This window comes from Physella acuta, unplaced genomic scaffold (genome assembly GCF_028476545.2).
Source record: "Physella acuta isolate Inbredline_101_S28 unplaced genomic scaffold, ASM2847654v3 ptg001068l, whole genome shotgun sequence".
Lineage (NCBI taxonomy): Eukaryota > Metazoa > Mollusca > Gastropoda > Physidae > Physella > Physella acuta.
Window position 1 is genome coordinate 296,086 of NW_026732585.1, and position 16,196 is coordinate 312,281.

At 33.4% G+C, this 16,196-nt stretch overlaps 1 protein-coding gene across 1 annotated transcript; it reads right to left on the reverse strand.

The window, feature by feature from the left end:
* Positions 1-12,037: 12,037 nt before the first annotated feature.
* Positions 12,038-15,031, reverse strand: LOC131955468 (glyoxylate reductase/hydroxypyruvate reductase-like). Its single transcript, XM_059319606.1, has 3 exons — positions 14,823-15,031; positions 14,034-14,207; positions 12,038-13,499 (listed from the first exon to the last, which is right to left on the reverse strand). The coding sequence occupies exons 1-3, from the start codon at positions 15,022-15,024 to the stop codon at positions 12,895-12,897; spliced, it is 981 nt and encodes a 326-aa protein (XP_059175589.1). The 5' UTR covers positions 15,025-15,031; the 3' UTR covers positions 12,038-12,894.
* Positions 15,032-16,196: the final 1,165 nt, after the last annotated feature.

A 16,196-nucleotide genomic window follows, 5' to 3' on the forward strand; every position in this document is an offset into this window, starting at 1 on the left:
TAAAAAAAATGTTAGTGGCTCTTTAAAACCAGGGAAATTTAGAAAATTGTAACTTTTGGCTCTTCCGCTTCAAAAGGTTGCCGACCCCTGGTTTAGGCATGATTGTGGTTCCTTGCTCTGGCATTTGATTCTAGGTTTAATGAGAGAGATTGCATGTTTGAAAGTCTGATGGTATGGATCACATGTTTATATGTCCTGTTGAGATAGATCACATGTGTGTTGGTTTCAAGTACGCCCACCCTCTCCTGAGAAATATTAAAGATGAAAGAAACACCGGCGCCATCACCGTGAAATGAATTAAATAATATTACCTGTACTTTTAAAAATCTAGACAAAAAAATAATTTCAATCAGAATGCTACAATTGGATATGTATAGAATCTGATGATAACATTTGGAGTGGTCTCCCATAGTCGAGACTTCAAGTATCTCAAGTGGAGCTTGGTCAAAATTTAAATAGCTCAAGTGCAGGCCCAGACTAAAGGTGTGGGGTTATACGAAGTTCGATATATCAATGTGGTAAAATGGCTTTTTGAGAAGTTTAAGAAATTTTTAGTATTTCTTATTACAGCTTTGAAAAGACATGAAACTTTACAGGAGCTAAAAGTTTGAAGTTAAAATAATAATATACGTACATTAAAATAAATAGTTAAGGACATTTGGGAGAGTATTTTATTTAGTGTTTATTTTGAAGAAACGTTTACAAATGGAATACTAGTGGTATACGTTAAGGAGTGGGTGTGGCGGTTAAATGCTATATGACATTACAGTGGTAATGTTGGAAGGGGAGGGGGTGGGAAGACGAATTTTCTATTTTAGGGTTATAAACTAAAGGGCTTGTAAGTAGGTCAAAACTTGTCGTTCTCGTACTTGCCAGCTAGTAGATTTCGACACCGTAGACTTACAAGCCCTATTGTATCATCCGTTATCTCTAGCACATTTACTAAACTTTAAGAAAGATTTTCGTTATTAATGTTTATATATATATATATATATATATATATATATATATATATATATATATATATATATATATATATATGTATATATATATATATATATATATATGCATAATGTATATAGATATATGTATATAGATATAGGTATATAGATATAGGTATATAGATATAGGTATATAGATATAAGTATATCGATATAGATATAGATATATAAATATATAGATATATAGATATACAGATATATAGATTTATTGATATATAGATATATAGATATATAGATATATAGATATATAGATATATAGATATATAGATATATAGATATATAGATATATAGATATATAGATATATAGATATATAGATATATAGATATATAGATATATAGATATATAGATATATAAATATATAGATATATAGATATATAGATATATAGATTTATAGATATATAGATATATGGAGATATAGAGATATAGAGATATAGATATATAGATATATAGATATATAGATATATAGAGATATAGAGATATAGAAATATAGAGATATAGAGATATAGATGTATGGAAATATAGAGATATAGAGATATAGAGATATAGAGATATAGAGATATAGAGGGTATAATTATATAAACCTAGATCTATAACAATACAAACATTAAGTTACCACGACAACAAGCTAGCAAAAGTTAGTTAAGTTCCTTTTCGGCCGTGGGGCCCCAGGAGTAGGTGAAATGGAGTTGCTCTGTTTCTGTAATCTGAGCATGTGAGTGAATAGTGGGCCCAACACTATTTCCAGCCGTCTTTACTTTTCCTAATGTAAGTCAGGGACCCATCAGAGTTGTGTGGACACAGAGACGTGCTACAACACTAGCCAGCAGTGTTTCTTTCATGCATCTCTTGGGTGGGTTCATTTCCTTCATCCCCATGTACTACCCCCCGAACGAAATAGAATTTATTTAGAAAATATATAATTTTACCAGTGCCATTCCCCCTTTCCGAGAATAAAGTTTGAAAGAAACACTGCAAGCCACGGACTTAGCAGACAAACACTCTTCCATTAAACCACACCGTCCCACGCATCATCATCCCTAGCATTACTAAAACAGCTACACAAAAAACATTTAGGAATCTTCTTGATTTCTAATAGCTTGCTTACTTACTGCATTAAACAAAACAGAATTAACATTTCTAAAATAGACCAAAAAAACTATTAATTAACAGCTTGATTATCAAAGATTTTTTTTTACCATAACTAACACAATTTCTTTTTAATAATGAATTAACAGCTAGCTTAAAAACAGTACTAAATATTTGTAAACATTACTAAAACATTACATTTAATTATTTTTTTTTAACAACACTTTTACCTGAGTTCTCATTCACCAAAATACGCGAGAATAGATGAACTGCACATTACTATACTTAGATGTCCAAACTAATCCTAACCCATGGAGGGACAGCGATCACCAGACATTTTTAGGAAATAAAATTGTGGCGACAAAATGCAAGATAGATGCGCGTATGGCGATGGGTTTACACGCACAAGGGACAAGTTGTCACTGGAGTTGTCCTTCTTAAGTGGGTGCGTCTTCTGACTTGTTAGTGTTGCAGTATGTCATGTGTTCTCATACTAACTTATACAATATAGTTTTATAAATGTCATGTGTTCGTATACAGCTCTGTTGTACATGTCTTATGTTCATATACAAATGATACACGTTCCTATACAGTATAGTTGTAAACATGTCATATGATCTTACACTGTACATTTACATTACAATATCACTGTTCTCATACTGCTTTATTAATGGATATTATTTTTTTTTAATTTATAATTCAGTAATTCCATGCAATAGCCCAAAGTTTAGATGCAGATGCATTTAAAAAAAATATTAATGTTGGTGAAAAATGTTTTTCTGAATGCTTCATGTATCTTGATGTACATTTAGCCCAATAATGCAACTTTAGAGCCTTTAAAACTTTAATTAATTAAGGTTTGATAATTTAAAAATGTAATTGTTTAATTAAGGGGTGTTCTCTGTACCCGAGAACAAGAGGCGACTTTGAATGTGTTTGAGATTTCAACTTTCAGCTGACCCTTACACAATTCTACCGGAAGTCGGTCTTATCCGGTGAGAACAGACGGTTTGTTGGGTAAAGTTTCAACTGTCAAACGATGCGTTCGCTTTAGTTGGTAGTTAGATCACTTGTGTTGACACAGCTAGTCCACTTAAGTATGTTTAGTAAACAGTGTGTATGTGTACTATGGTGTGCAAGTAGAAGAGTGAGAAAAATAAAGGAGAGAGGAAGACAGGGGTAGTACAGAAGTGGTATTTTGGTGAGTCGTTTATGAGGAAGACAGGGGTAGTGCAAAAGTGGTATTTTGGTGAGTGGTTCATGAGGAAGACGGGTAGTACAGAAGTGGTATTTTGGTGGGTGGTTCATAAGGAAGATAGAGGTAGTACATAAGTGGTATTTTGGTGAGTGGTTCATGATGAAGACAGGGGTAGTACAGAAGTGGTATTTTGGTGAGTGGTTCATAAGGAAGACAGAGGTATTTTGGTGGGTGGTTCATAAGATAGACAGGGGTAGTACAGAAGTGGTATTTTGGTGAGTGGTTTATGAGGAAGACAGGGGTAGTACAGAAGTGGTATTTTGGTGAGTGGTTTATGAGGAAGACAGGGGTAGTACAGAAGTGGTATTTTGGTGAGTGGCTCATGATGACGACAGTGGTAGTACAGAAGTGGTATTTTGGTGAGTGGTTTATGAGGAAGACAGGGGTAGTACAGAAGTGGTATTTTGGTGAGTGGCTCATGATGAAGACAGTGGTAGTACATAAGTGGTATTTTGGTGAGTGGCTCACGATAAAGACAAAATTAGAACAGAAGCGGTATTTTGGTGACTGGTTCATGAGAAAGACAGGGGTAATACAGAAGTGGTATTTTGGTGAGTGGCTAACGATAAAGACAAATTTAGAACAGAAGCGGTATTTTGGTGACTGGTTCATGAGAAAGACAAAGGTAGTACAGAAGTGGTATTTTGGTGAGGAATAAGAGATGGCGAGGAGAGATATGGTGGGAGTTATGGTAATGTGATTTATGATTATTATGATCACAAAATGGCTGAATACAATTTGAAAATGATGCCAATCCATGTAATAAAGTAAGTTCCTATATTTTAGACAGTATTGTGTTATATATATTAAAAAAAACATTTTTTGATACTCTTTACTCTATTTTGGCCTCAACCAATAGTACCAAGTACAAGATGCAATTACCATTACCTCCCCTACATGTATAGAACAAACAACAAGGGAGAGAAGTAATACAAGTTGATTCATTTAACATTACAATATTAACGTGTACACACGAAAAAGAGGACCATAAATAATTAATTATTTTTGTTAATTTAATTATACGAATTGATTTGTGTTTTTCGAACATGCAAAAATAAATTATGTTTTCGTAAATATAAGTTTTATATATATGTTTCACTTACAATAGAGATACGCAGACTTTATAGAGATTTTTTTTCATCATTTGTGTTAATTGCAGCTCTTCTAGCACCATATTTTAACTTTACTTTTTCTATATTTTGGATCCCAGCGATGGGACAACAACATTAAATATTAAGTGCAAGTGTATGGAGCCACTTCTGTCTGTCTATTTGTGTCTGTGTTTGTATGTTGGATAGCTCGCTATACCCAAGTGTTTCTGCCAGCAGTTCGTCCACGATACATTAGTGCGAGGACTGTTGGTTAGTTTGTAGAAGTTAAATGCCCAAATTGTTCATCGTTGTATTCAAGTTGAAACATGTGATAGTTGATGTTAAAATTAATATGTTATCCTATCTCATGATATGAATACATTATGTGTGATAGTAGAAAGTGTCAATTATTGCAATATCAATGAAATCAGACACGCTGATTTTATTTAAGTTTCAATGTATAAGTTATGTTTACCCCTGTTATTAGAGCGAGTAGTTGACAAAGCCAACAGTAAAATGTTACATCGTATCTATACATGGGACAATGAACTGATAAAGAAATACATTTAGGAGCCTCCTTGTCTAGTGCAACCAAAACTACAACAACCTCCATAAACCTTTGTCAGAAGCCACCTCATCTTGGCCCATAGGTTGAGAGCTATACTGCTTATGGCCGCCCATGTTGTGGCCCAATGTGTTTGGGCCATCATGTCGTGGCCAATAGGTTGAGAGCTATACTGCTTATGGCCGCCCATGTTGTGGCCCAATGTGTTTGGGCCATCATGTCGAGTCAGGCGTACATAGTGGCCAGGGTATTGTCAACATAATATCTTGATTTCACAGCGTGGTAAAATTAACTATTAAGGCCTTATTGAAAACACACAGATTGTTAGGGAGAGTGATTCAGCTATGGCGAGCCGATGGTTGAAATTATTCAGCCCCATACATTTTATCGGGTAAATTGTCTGCTAATGATATGTCTATAAGTTGTATAATATTTCTTTGGGTATGATAAGGATGGAATTTGCTACTTTATATTCCGTGCATCTGTATTTAACGGGTATGGGTCTATAAATAGTCAAGATTTCGTTAATTGGTGAACATTTTTTTAATAGAATGGAATGAAGCCATGTAAATTCAGGAGGTTGATTAACCAACATAAAGTGATAACTATTTTCAAAAGATATTTTTTTATATACTTTTAGTCAAAATTATGGATTGTTTTTATCTCCACTTTGAAATGTTGACAGAATTAGTAATGATTGTTTTTATTAATTTAAAACGCCTCAGACTTATAATTGTGTGTGGGGGGGGGGGGGGGGCATTAAAATGTGCAAATTTTAAAAATCTGGTTAAAATAATTCCGGATATACTTTTTTCTGTAATCGAAAGGAGTACATGATATAGGGGGGGGGGGGGGAGGGACTGATAAAATAAAATTTTAGGTAAATCACAAAGAAAACATATTTTTTCCCCTTTGATCAACCTACTTCCACATCTTTTGTTTTAACATTTTAAAACTTTTCACTCTATTTATTTGTTGAGGCGTAAAAAATAAAAATAAAAGTATCTGCATGGGAAAAATAATTAGAGAAATTAATAAAATAAATAAGTGATTAGAACGTGTGATCTAATACAATACACATTGGATAATAATGCTTTGGGAGATGAATTGGGTACATAGGTGAAGGGAGAGAAACACTACCTTCTTGAAATACATAGTATATCCGCTGTTGTTTCCCTTTGACTGTATGGACACAATTAAATAAAGTTTATCTCCTCTTCGGCGCTTACAGAATTTTCTAGGTCTGACTAACACAATACTAGCTAAAAATACAGGAGCTTACTTATGTACATGGGTCGACATTATTTACAAAATGCATTCAACTATTTTATTATCATGATAATCATAACAAAACAATTTCCAAATTGCTATAACTACTAGTGTCGTACTCTAAACGTAACAACTAACACATCACCGCTATCCTCATAGTGGTTGAATTGTTAAAGGAGCTACACAAGTATACAGTAAGGCATGCTATCAATAGTTTAATTTTTTAAAGTGCGCTGGCCGTATTTTGTTCACTCTCATGAAGGCCTAAATTTTAAAAAAATATAAAAAAAATGATCACATGCAAGGATAATAACTACATCAAATAAATGAAACAAATACGAATCGAAACAACAATTAAAATTACACCATAGTTATTAAAGTTAATCATATTTAACAATTACAATTGTATATTATTCATAGAAAATCTGAACCAGTTTTAAATTTAAAGAAAATGCAACTAAAATCTCATTAACATGCAAAAAGTAGATACCTCAATTTTATTTTATTAACCATTATTCAAGTATTGTTTAAAAGTCCAGTTTCGTCCGGCATTTCTACCGTTTCTTTAAAATTTAGAAATGGAAAAAAAAAAAAAGAAAAAAATGAAAAAAAAAATATATATATATTTAGAAATGGGACAAAAGAGATTTTAAAGTAAGGTTAATGTTGTTGAGTTACATCAGTATAGATCTAGATTTATTCGGGAGTTCGAGGTCATTAAGTTAACGTAACTTTTCTAGCGCTAAAGGGTCGATGTCGTTCTGTCAGGTGTCTCTATCTTGTCGAACATGTCGAATAGTTATGTTGAGTAAAGCCATCTCATTAATTAAGTATTGAAAGAAAAACTTAGCAAATAGGCTAGTAGTGTGGATGCGAATCTTCTGTAATCAGGGTTCTTTCAGACATTTTTACTTTCTCGTATACGAAGTATAAAGAAAGTATTGTAATCGTTCAAAAAAATAATTGCATATCTCGACGTTTTACACCTCTCTGAGTCGGAAAAAACATAGTTTTTTTGTGTGTGTCTGTATATGTGTCTGTCTCTGTCTGTGTCTGTGTCTGTGTTACTTGTTTTTGCTTTTACAAGAAATGTAATAGTAAACTTGTTGGGCCTTTACTGTGAATTACCTCCCCTGAGAATTTTTTATAATGGGCGATGCTGACGTACATAGGCGTTTTGTTGTCTCTTAAACGTTTTTTCCCGAGTCGACCCCCAACTCAACCCTCTTTCTTAACCCTCACGTATCGAGTAGATAAATGTATCGTTTATGAACTACTTCCTAGCCGTACATTCACTACATCAGCAACCTAGACAGCACTAGTCAGCACATATTAATTTACTTGCATAGTATTAGGTGCATCTAATTCACAAAACAAGGAAGGTGTTATGAAGTCATCAGTATGGTTGGTACATAATTTGATGTCGTTGATGACTGCAGTGAGTTGAGGTATTTAGACAAACTTTGCTAAGAAAATATTTAAGAGAATCAAAGAACTTTGTGATTGGGTGGATATTATTTGGGAGCTGCATTATTCTGGCTTGTATTAGTAGGGGAGAGAAACACTACTTTCTTCAATTACATAGTATATCCGCAGTTGTTTCCCTTTGACTGTACGGACACAATTAAATCAAGTGTATTTCCTCTTCAGTGCTTAATTAAAGAATTTTCTAAGTCTGTCTAACACAATACTAGCTAAAAAATATAGGAGGTTACTTATGTACAGGAGTCGACATTATTTACAAAATGCATTCAACTATTTTGTGATTATGATAATCATAACAAAACAATTTTCAAATTTCTAGTGTCATACTCTAAACGTAACAACTAACACATCACCGCTATCCTCATAGTGGTTGAATTGTTAAAGGAGCTACACAGGTAGATCTATACATCAAGGAAATGTTATTAATAGTTTTTTTTTGTTTTTTATTTTAAATGCGCTGGTCGTATTTTTGTTCACCCTCATGTAGTTTTTAAAAAAAAATGTTCACATCAAGGGCAATAACTATACAAAATAAATTAAATAAATGGGAATCGAACAAGAAATCAAACATACACTATATTTATTAAGATTTTTCATATAATAACGTATAAAATAACACATATATTATACAATTGTGAAATAATTTTAAATCTATAAAAAAATAAATCAGTTTTTGATTTAAATGTAAAAAGCAGAAACCTTAACTTTATTTTATTAATTATTATTTAAGTATTGTTAAAATTGGTCAAATTTAGATGGCTTTCACATACTTAAGATTTTATCTGAGCTTTATATATAAAAAAAAAAAAAATATATATATATATATATATTAGGTATATATATATATTAGAATCCTCTACGATGTCGTATGCAAAAATTACCAGCTAGGAAAGAGGGGTTGCACCCTTGATTGTTCCCTCTGAGTCGAGAGACCTGGAGAGGAGCCACCGGACTACGGTTTGGGTGGTTTAATGAAATTCTGGGCCCAATCTGTTCCAGCAAATTCAACTACAGCAATCCTGAACCTACCTGAGGAAGAGTGCCCAGACCTGTACACAGCAGAAACACCCACTATTCAAGTTCTGATCACCGCTAAAGGACAACCAAACCTGAGGGGCCACATCTTGAGACAACTAATCAGCAACCAGCAGATCCTTCTTCTAAATTATGGCAGAGCAGACACTTGGTTTTTCACCTCTCAAGCCTTTGATGTTACCACGCTACACAACACACACAAAACTCACGGCCCATACACACTGCACTTCACACTACACGAAAAAAACAAGATCAATGGGACCCTTAGATGGGTACCCCCCACACTCAACAACGCCACTCTCATACAAGCATTACGACCCTACAGCAACAAAGAACCATCCATAACTACGATCCCCCACACTAGTAACCGCAGCTTCACTGTATACACCGACAACCCAACAACCATCCCACATTACATTCAACTAAATTACATAAATAAATCACTGAACATCCTTATAGCAGTTGCTGGAAGAAGGCAGGCGTGCCAATTCTGCTCCTCAACTCTTCATTGGACCAACCAATGCCAAGCTTTCAACCCAGAGTTAACGCCCAAGGACCAATCTTCAGCGCAAAATACTGCACCACAAGCTCCATCATCAAGCAAAATCCAAAACCATCCAACCAAGGACGCAGCAAAAGACGCAGAGACAGAAGCAACAGACCCGGATTCAGAAATAGAAACCGCCTCGTCAACAAAAAGGAAATATCAAACGAGTCCCACAGAACAAGAAAAAATAACTAAATCCAAAAAAATCGAGAAACTAATCCACGATCACCTAACATGCAGCTTCTGCCCCAGCTCGTACCAAACAGTTTAGGAAGTACTAAATCACGAAAGAACAGAACACACTTATCTCAAACAATGCAACTTCTGTAATGATGCAAAAATTCACAATGACTTACATCGACACTACACGGAAAAACACAACAGCGAAACCAACTTCAGTTGCTGCTTTTGTAATAAAAACCTCCCAGAAAAAAAGCATTCATCATCACCATTCAAATCTCTTGTCTCAGAAAGAAAGGGCGAGAGAAAGCCACAGTGGCGTAGGCAGGGGGGTTAGGGGGGGTCATAACCCCCCATAGACCCCTCGGTATATAGAAAAAGTATGAGGGGGGGGGGGTGCAAATCGAAAGTTTGAGGGGGGGGGGTGCAAATCGAAAGTTTGAGGGGGGGTGCAAATCGAAAGTTTGTCCCCAGGTAAAAATTGGACCCCCCCTCCTTGAGACGATCCCGGCTACGCCACTGGAAAGCCATAAGGTAAAAGACCAAACTTTAAAATTACCAACGAACGTGTTTTAATACGATTTATACAATGTTCAGTTGACATCATCCCTCAAACTCGCCTCATATGTAGCCTATATATTCAACCATTGTATATAATTAGTGATATATTTATAAATAGGTTTCTTAAATGATTTTGCATTATGTTTTTGATGACAAAATCGTAATAAAAAATTCACGGCACTTTTTGTCAATACATTTTAAGCAAAAAATTATAATCTACATGCATTTAAAGATTCTTAGTAATTTTCAATTACTGCCCTTGTGGAATTTCCATGTATGTCAAGGGAAACAAATTATAATAAATTAAAATTATAGTATAAAAGCACAAAGAAAATAAATGTAACAAGTAGTTTATAATTACTTATACTGAGATATATGGCAAATTTTTACAATTAAGAATCACGACCAAATATAAACATTAAAAACGTATTGGTTTACGGACAATGAATAAATACATTTTTCGAACCATAGTTGTCTACCTTTACAATATCATGATATACGATAAGTTACCTAATTGGTTGATTTAGATAGAGTGTCTAGAGTTCTCTATATTACATATATTTATTACGTGGTTGATATCGCGGTTGTTACATAGACTTTGAACTAAAAATTTTGGAACCCTAAAAATCACGAAAATTTGTTTCAAAAATAAAAAAATATAGCGGTTGTTACTGTTGTCTTTTCTAAATTGATGATTATTTTGCTGTTGTGTGTTTCAGCTGCTGTAACTTGTAGCAGGTAATGTAACTAGGGTATTAGTGTTGTCGGTAACACCTGCTGTGGTGTGTCTGGGTTCGCTAGCTGGCAATGGTTGTCCTCTTGATGTGATCAGGACTTATATTGTAGGCGAGACTGTTGCAGTTGAAAAACATCTGGGCATTCTTCTTCAGGTAGATCTAGAGCTCCTGTTGTTGAATCGGAGAAGGTTTGGGCCAATTGTTTCATTGAGCTACTTGAGCAATAAAGCCACAGGCGAATAAGGATACAGACATCACACCGTTTAAAACGAAACAAGACATCAGTACAAATATGACAGAAGAGAGGAAAACAAACACAGCAAAAATACAATCACCTCAAAGGAAGTGTGCAGGTACTGCCTACTGTCTTCAACAAAGTCAAAGAACAGAGAAAAAAACAGAACATTAAACAGAAGCCACCTGTACAGAGTGCGAAACCAAATTCAAATGTAGCATACTGGCCGGATATCATTCTCTTCTTCATCTTCTTCATTATTAATTTTTGGTGTTGGAAGGGATCGAGCCTTATAGAGGTTTCGAACTCGAAACTTTTTCGAATTTAACAACCATGAGCTTTGCCGACTCCAACACAATTAAGCGTTACGTGTCAACTGGTTATGCGCAAATGAGGCCATTGACTCCGATTTTAGCCTGCTTTTCTTTTTCGATTTGGTTCAACAGCCTTTGTCCAACCGATACCTTTCGAAACTACACACGGTTATCGTATACTACGAATGCGGTTATTGCTAAGCTAACTACCTACCTACAAAATGATGATTATTTTAACATAAAGAAATACACCACCCTCATGAAAGGGTCGATTGCAGAATGGTTGCTTCTTAAATTCTAGTAAAGGTATTTAATACAGAAACGGAGCAAACTATCAATCATGCGCTCCTCCCCCCCCCCCCCTCCCCACTACTCATTTTGATATATAGTTATTTGTATTAGTGAAAAAGCATAATGGCATTCAACCAAAAGATTTCTCTACCAATACAGTACAGTCTCCTTATGTTTTAAAAGGGCACTAATTCAGGTTTCTTTTTTGAGTTTTCAGATACAAATTTTATAATACTATCAATAAATACATGTTAAATTAAAGTTCCTCATTTCATTAAAAAGAAAATTTATTCAAAGAACACATTTCCAAATAAAATATATTTAATTTTAGAATTAATTACTGATTACTGTCAAACTATTTAATTGTTTTAAAATCTGTATACATTTTTTTTACAGTATCTGTATAAACAAACAACTAGCAGCAAAGCTAATTGACATAAAAAGGTAACCACATGTTAAAATATAAAAAATCATGACCATTTTCATTATTAAATACAATGTAAATATCTCCCTGTAGTTTGATTACAATTTTTGAAAAAAGAATATCCTACCCTTCAATACCCTGCGGATAAATCTAGTTTAGGAACTAATATGATTCTTATTCCCAGTTGGATATTGAATAATTCACTCCATAGTACATATTTTTTTTAACTTTTGTTTCGCACTATGCGTAATTCTTCTTAAATTATTTTGTTTCGTATTTTTAAATGGTCCAAAGAGTTAAAGTATAATTATTTGTACTTCAAGATTAGAAAATCTACAATAAAACAGCATTTGAAAAAGAATATTTAGTTCTAAAAAGTTCTATGGAGTGTAAAAATCAAATATTACTTAAAATGGTAAAAAGATTGGAAGATACATACACATGTAAATAGTCACTGGATATTCAAACAGAGTAGCTTCCCTTGATGATTCCAGCTACAGGTGGCAGCGAAACAAACCATTTATATATTTTTTAAAATTATTATTTCATGATAAACTTCAAAGTATTATGGGAATGTTTTCAAAAAAATTATGTGCAGCATTTTTTAAAAACAATTATGTAAAGTAAAAATAAGATAACTTTGTTCTTACATGAGTAAAAAATATTGAAAATCACAAAAACTTTGTACATCAGTCTGATTAAAAATATACTAAATATAAAAATATCACCATTTTGTAAAATTAACAATTGAATATTGCTAAAGCAACAGTAATATCATCTTCAACAATAATTGGTATCTATAGGTTGGTTCCCATCACACATAAGCTGGGGAGGGCAGTGGTTGACCGCTCAGTCCTGCAAGTATGTTGTCCACTGTCAAGTTACACATTGCGTTACGAGTTTCAACAGTTGCACATGCTAGATGCGGGGTGACCAATAAATTCTTCAGGGTCAACAGTTTATGATTTGTAGGAAGGGGCTCTGGTGTTGTCACATCAATGGCAGCAGCACCAATCTGGTGGTTCATCAAGGCTTCGTACAAGGCGTCCTGGTCTACTAAAGCACCACGGGCTACGTTAACAAACACTGCATCATTTTTCATCCTCTTAAAGGCATCAGCATCAAACATACCTCTGTTAGACTTGTTTAGAGAGCATGTCACAAGAACAAAATCTGAGGTCTCCAGTAATTCATGAAAACTAACAAACTTAGCCTTCACTTCTTTAGCTTCAGGTTTATCTCTATTGCCACAGTACAAAATTCTGGCTGGCTCAAAGACAGCTAGACGTTTAGCTGCAGCCATACCAATCCTGCCCAGACCCACGATGCCTATGACAGAACCAGAGACTTGTTTGCCAGCCAGCCATAGAGCATTTTCCCACTTGGTTCCCCACACTCCATTGTGGACACTCTCAATTCCTGCAAGAAACAAGTTTTTACAGTACATGGAATTATGGTCCAAATTTTTTAATTTTAAGTACATTGGATTATGGTACAAGTGTTAAGTACAGCGGATTATGGTCCAAAATTACTTTAATTAGGATGGGATTTTTATATAAATTAAAACTTAAAACCAATTAGACAATAATTCAAACAATTACTGATTAAACTTAACCATGTTAAAGTGTAAACTTATAGGATTATTAAAAAATTATTTAAACTATTGGAGTTATATAAGCAACAGCAATGTCAACATTGTATTATGTGCAAATTTAATCAGATGAAATTAAGTGTTTTTAAGTTTGTTGATCTCAAATATTATGTTGTTAAAATATATAAAATTAAAAAATTAAATAAAGATAAAAATAAGTGAAATTGTAAAAGTTTTAATTACACAGGTGTACAAGAATGTTTATTTTCAATTACGCAAACAAGGCTCAGAGATATTTAGAAAATGGTATTTAGGTTAATGTCAGAAGAGTTGAGTCAAATAAAAAAAGAAACGGAACAAACCCTCCTGGAATCTTCTGGCAGCAGCCAACAAAAGCCCAACCGCCATCTCCGCCACAGCCTTGGTTAATGTATCTGGAACACATCCAACTTGAATTCCCCGTTTTCTACACTCCTCAAGGTCAATGTGCTCAAGGCCAGAGGAGAATGTGCACACAACTTTCAGTGTAGGACCTGGTTCAATGGTAGAGTAGTTTTAGACATGCAGAGTTTACATGATTGATACACCGTTAAAACTCACATAATTACTATTGTGATAGAAACGGCTTTTGAACCTAAATAATTAGTATTGTGATTTAAATATAATTCAACTTGCATAATTTAAATTATGATATATATACACTCACATAATTTGTATGGATGGCGATGGAACAATTTTAAAACATAGACCAGATTGATAGTTTTTATTTTTAACTGCTTGAAAATAAATACAGTTTAGGTCCCTAAGACTAAGCTTTACCACATGACTCAAATGACTGATACAAGATATTAGTTTCCAGGGCACACAAGAGTGGATATCTACAAAAAAAACTATTTACTTTTACAACTTCTTTTAGGGTACTGGTCAGTCAGCAAGATCTAGATAGTTATAAATTTTTACTGGTAAAAGTTAAAAAAAAAAATTAAACCCACCTTCTGGTTTGATCATAGAGCCCTATCATTATCCCTAGTCTTAATATTACCTAAACTAATTTTAAGAATCAGCTATCAAATTGTCATCACCAGTAAACAAATGTGTGAATATGGCTAACTAATGAAATAGATTTAAAAAAAAACTAATTTACTTGCCAGCAATATCAAGAGCCTCCTTATCAATACGGTCCATAGGAGTTATAAATAAAGCATCAAATCCTGGTATAGATTTGAGAAATTCATCACGAGTGATGCGTCTTTCCTCATTTAATATAACAACTTCACAAAATTTCTTTAACCTCTCCAACCCAGCTGGAGGGTGTTTCCTTGGTAGAAAAACTTTGGGTAAATTTGAGTCCATAGTTGTTACAGACCTACAGTAAGCAAAACTGAAGCTAGAATAATATACTATATATATATATATATATATATATATATATATATATATATATATATATATATATATATATATATATATATACTATATAACATTGGTGAAAGAAAATTCTAGGTTTAGGGTTAGTGATAACATCACTAGTAAAACTGAATGCATAACATTCTCACAACTAACAAAAAAATTTTAATCTAGGCCTACAAAGAAAATTTTAAACTTGTAAATTAACGTAAATTGCGACATTGTATTTTTTAAAATTAAAAACCCACCATAGCAGGTAATAAATCACAGCTATAAAGGCCTATGTATATTTATAAAATTAGTAGGCCCTTACCTCTATTTGCTATGATAAATGAGCAATGAAGGAAATGGAACGAAACCAGAGTTGGCCTTATGATCTGACGTATAATTACAATATTGTATATGTAGACTATGATTCATTGATTAGGCCTACAGAAAATAATACTGCTAAAAGTAGGTAAGACGTCATTTTGACTATTTAAATTTGGTTTAGAATTTTCAATTTCGTTTAGGCCTGCTACACTAAACTAACACTGCCAGTAATCTGACAAATTTACAGTGAATTATTATTATTGACAGTCAATTACAAATAGTTAGTGCCTTGCATAATAACACCAACAGACTAACTAACTTAAATCTTAAAATTTAGTCTAGATCTAGAATAATCTAGATCTAATTATTAAATACTAGTTATCCATTAGTTATAAGTATTCCTTAAGTAAGAACAGATATTAGATTCTAGATCTAAACATTTATCAAGCGATTCACTAGACCTAGATCTGTATAAATATAAATATAACTATCAAATTAACTGAAGTTGATTGACTAATCTCAAGTTTTATTGATTTTACAGACTTAGACTTCTTATTACTTCTTGAGTTTACACTTCAGTAATTTACTAATTTTACACTTTTATTTACATTAGTAGTGTCAGTAGCTTACTACACACTACACTGGCTAATGTAGTTAAAAAAGAGGACTAGATTCTAGATCTAGATCTAGTTAATAACAGTGTTTCTTACAGACAGTGGGGGTACTTGAAATTTGGGGGGGGGGGGGGGGGACGACGACACTGCTAAAAGTAAAAGTATAGAATATAATATATTTTCTATCTAAAT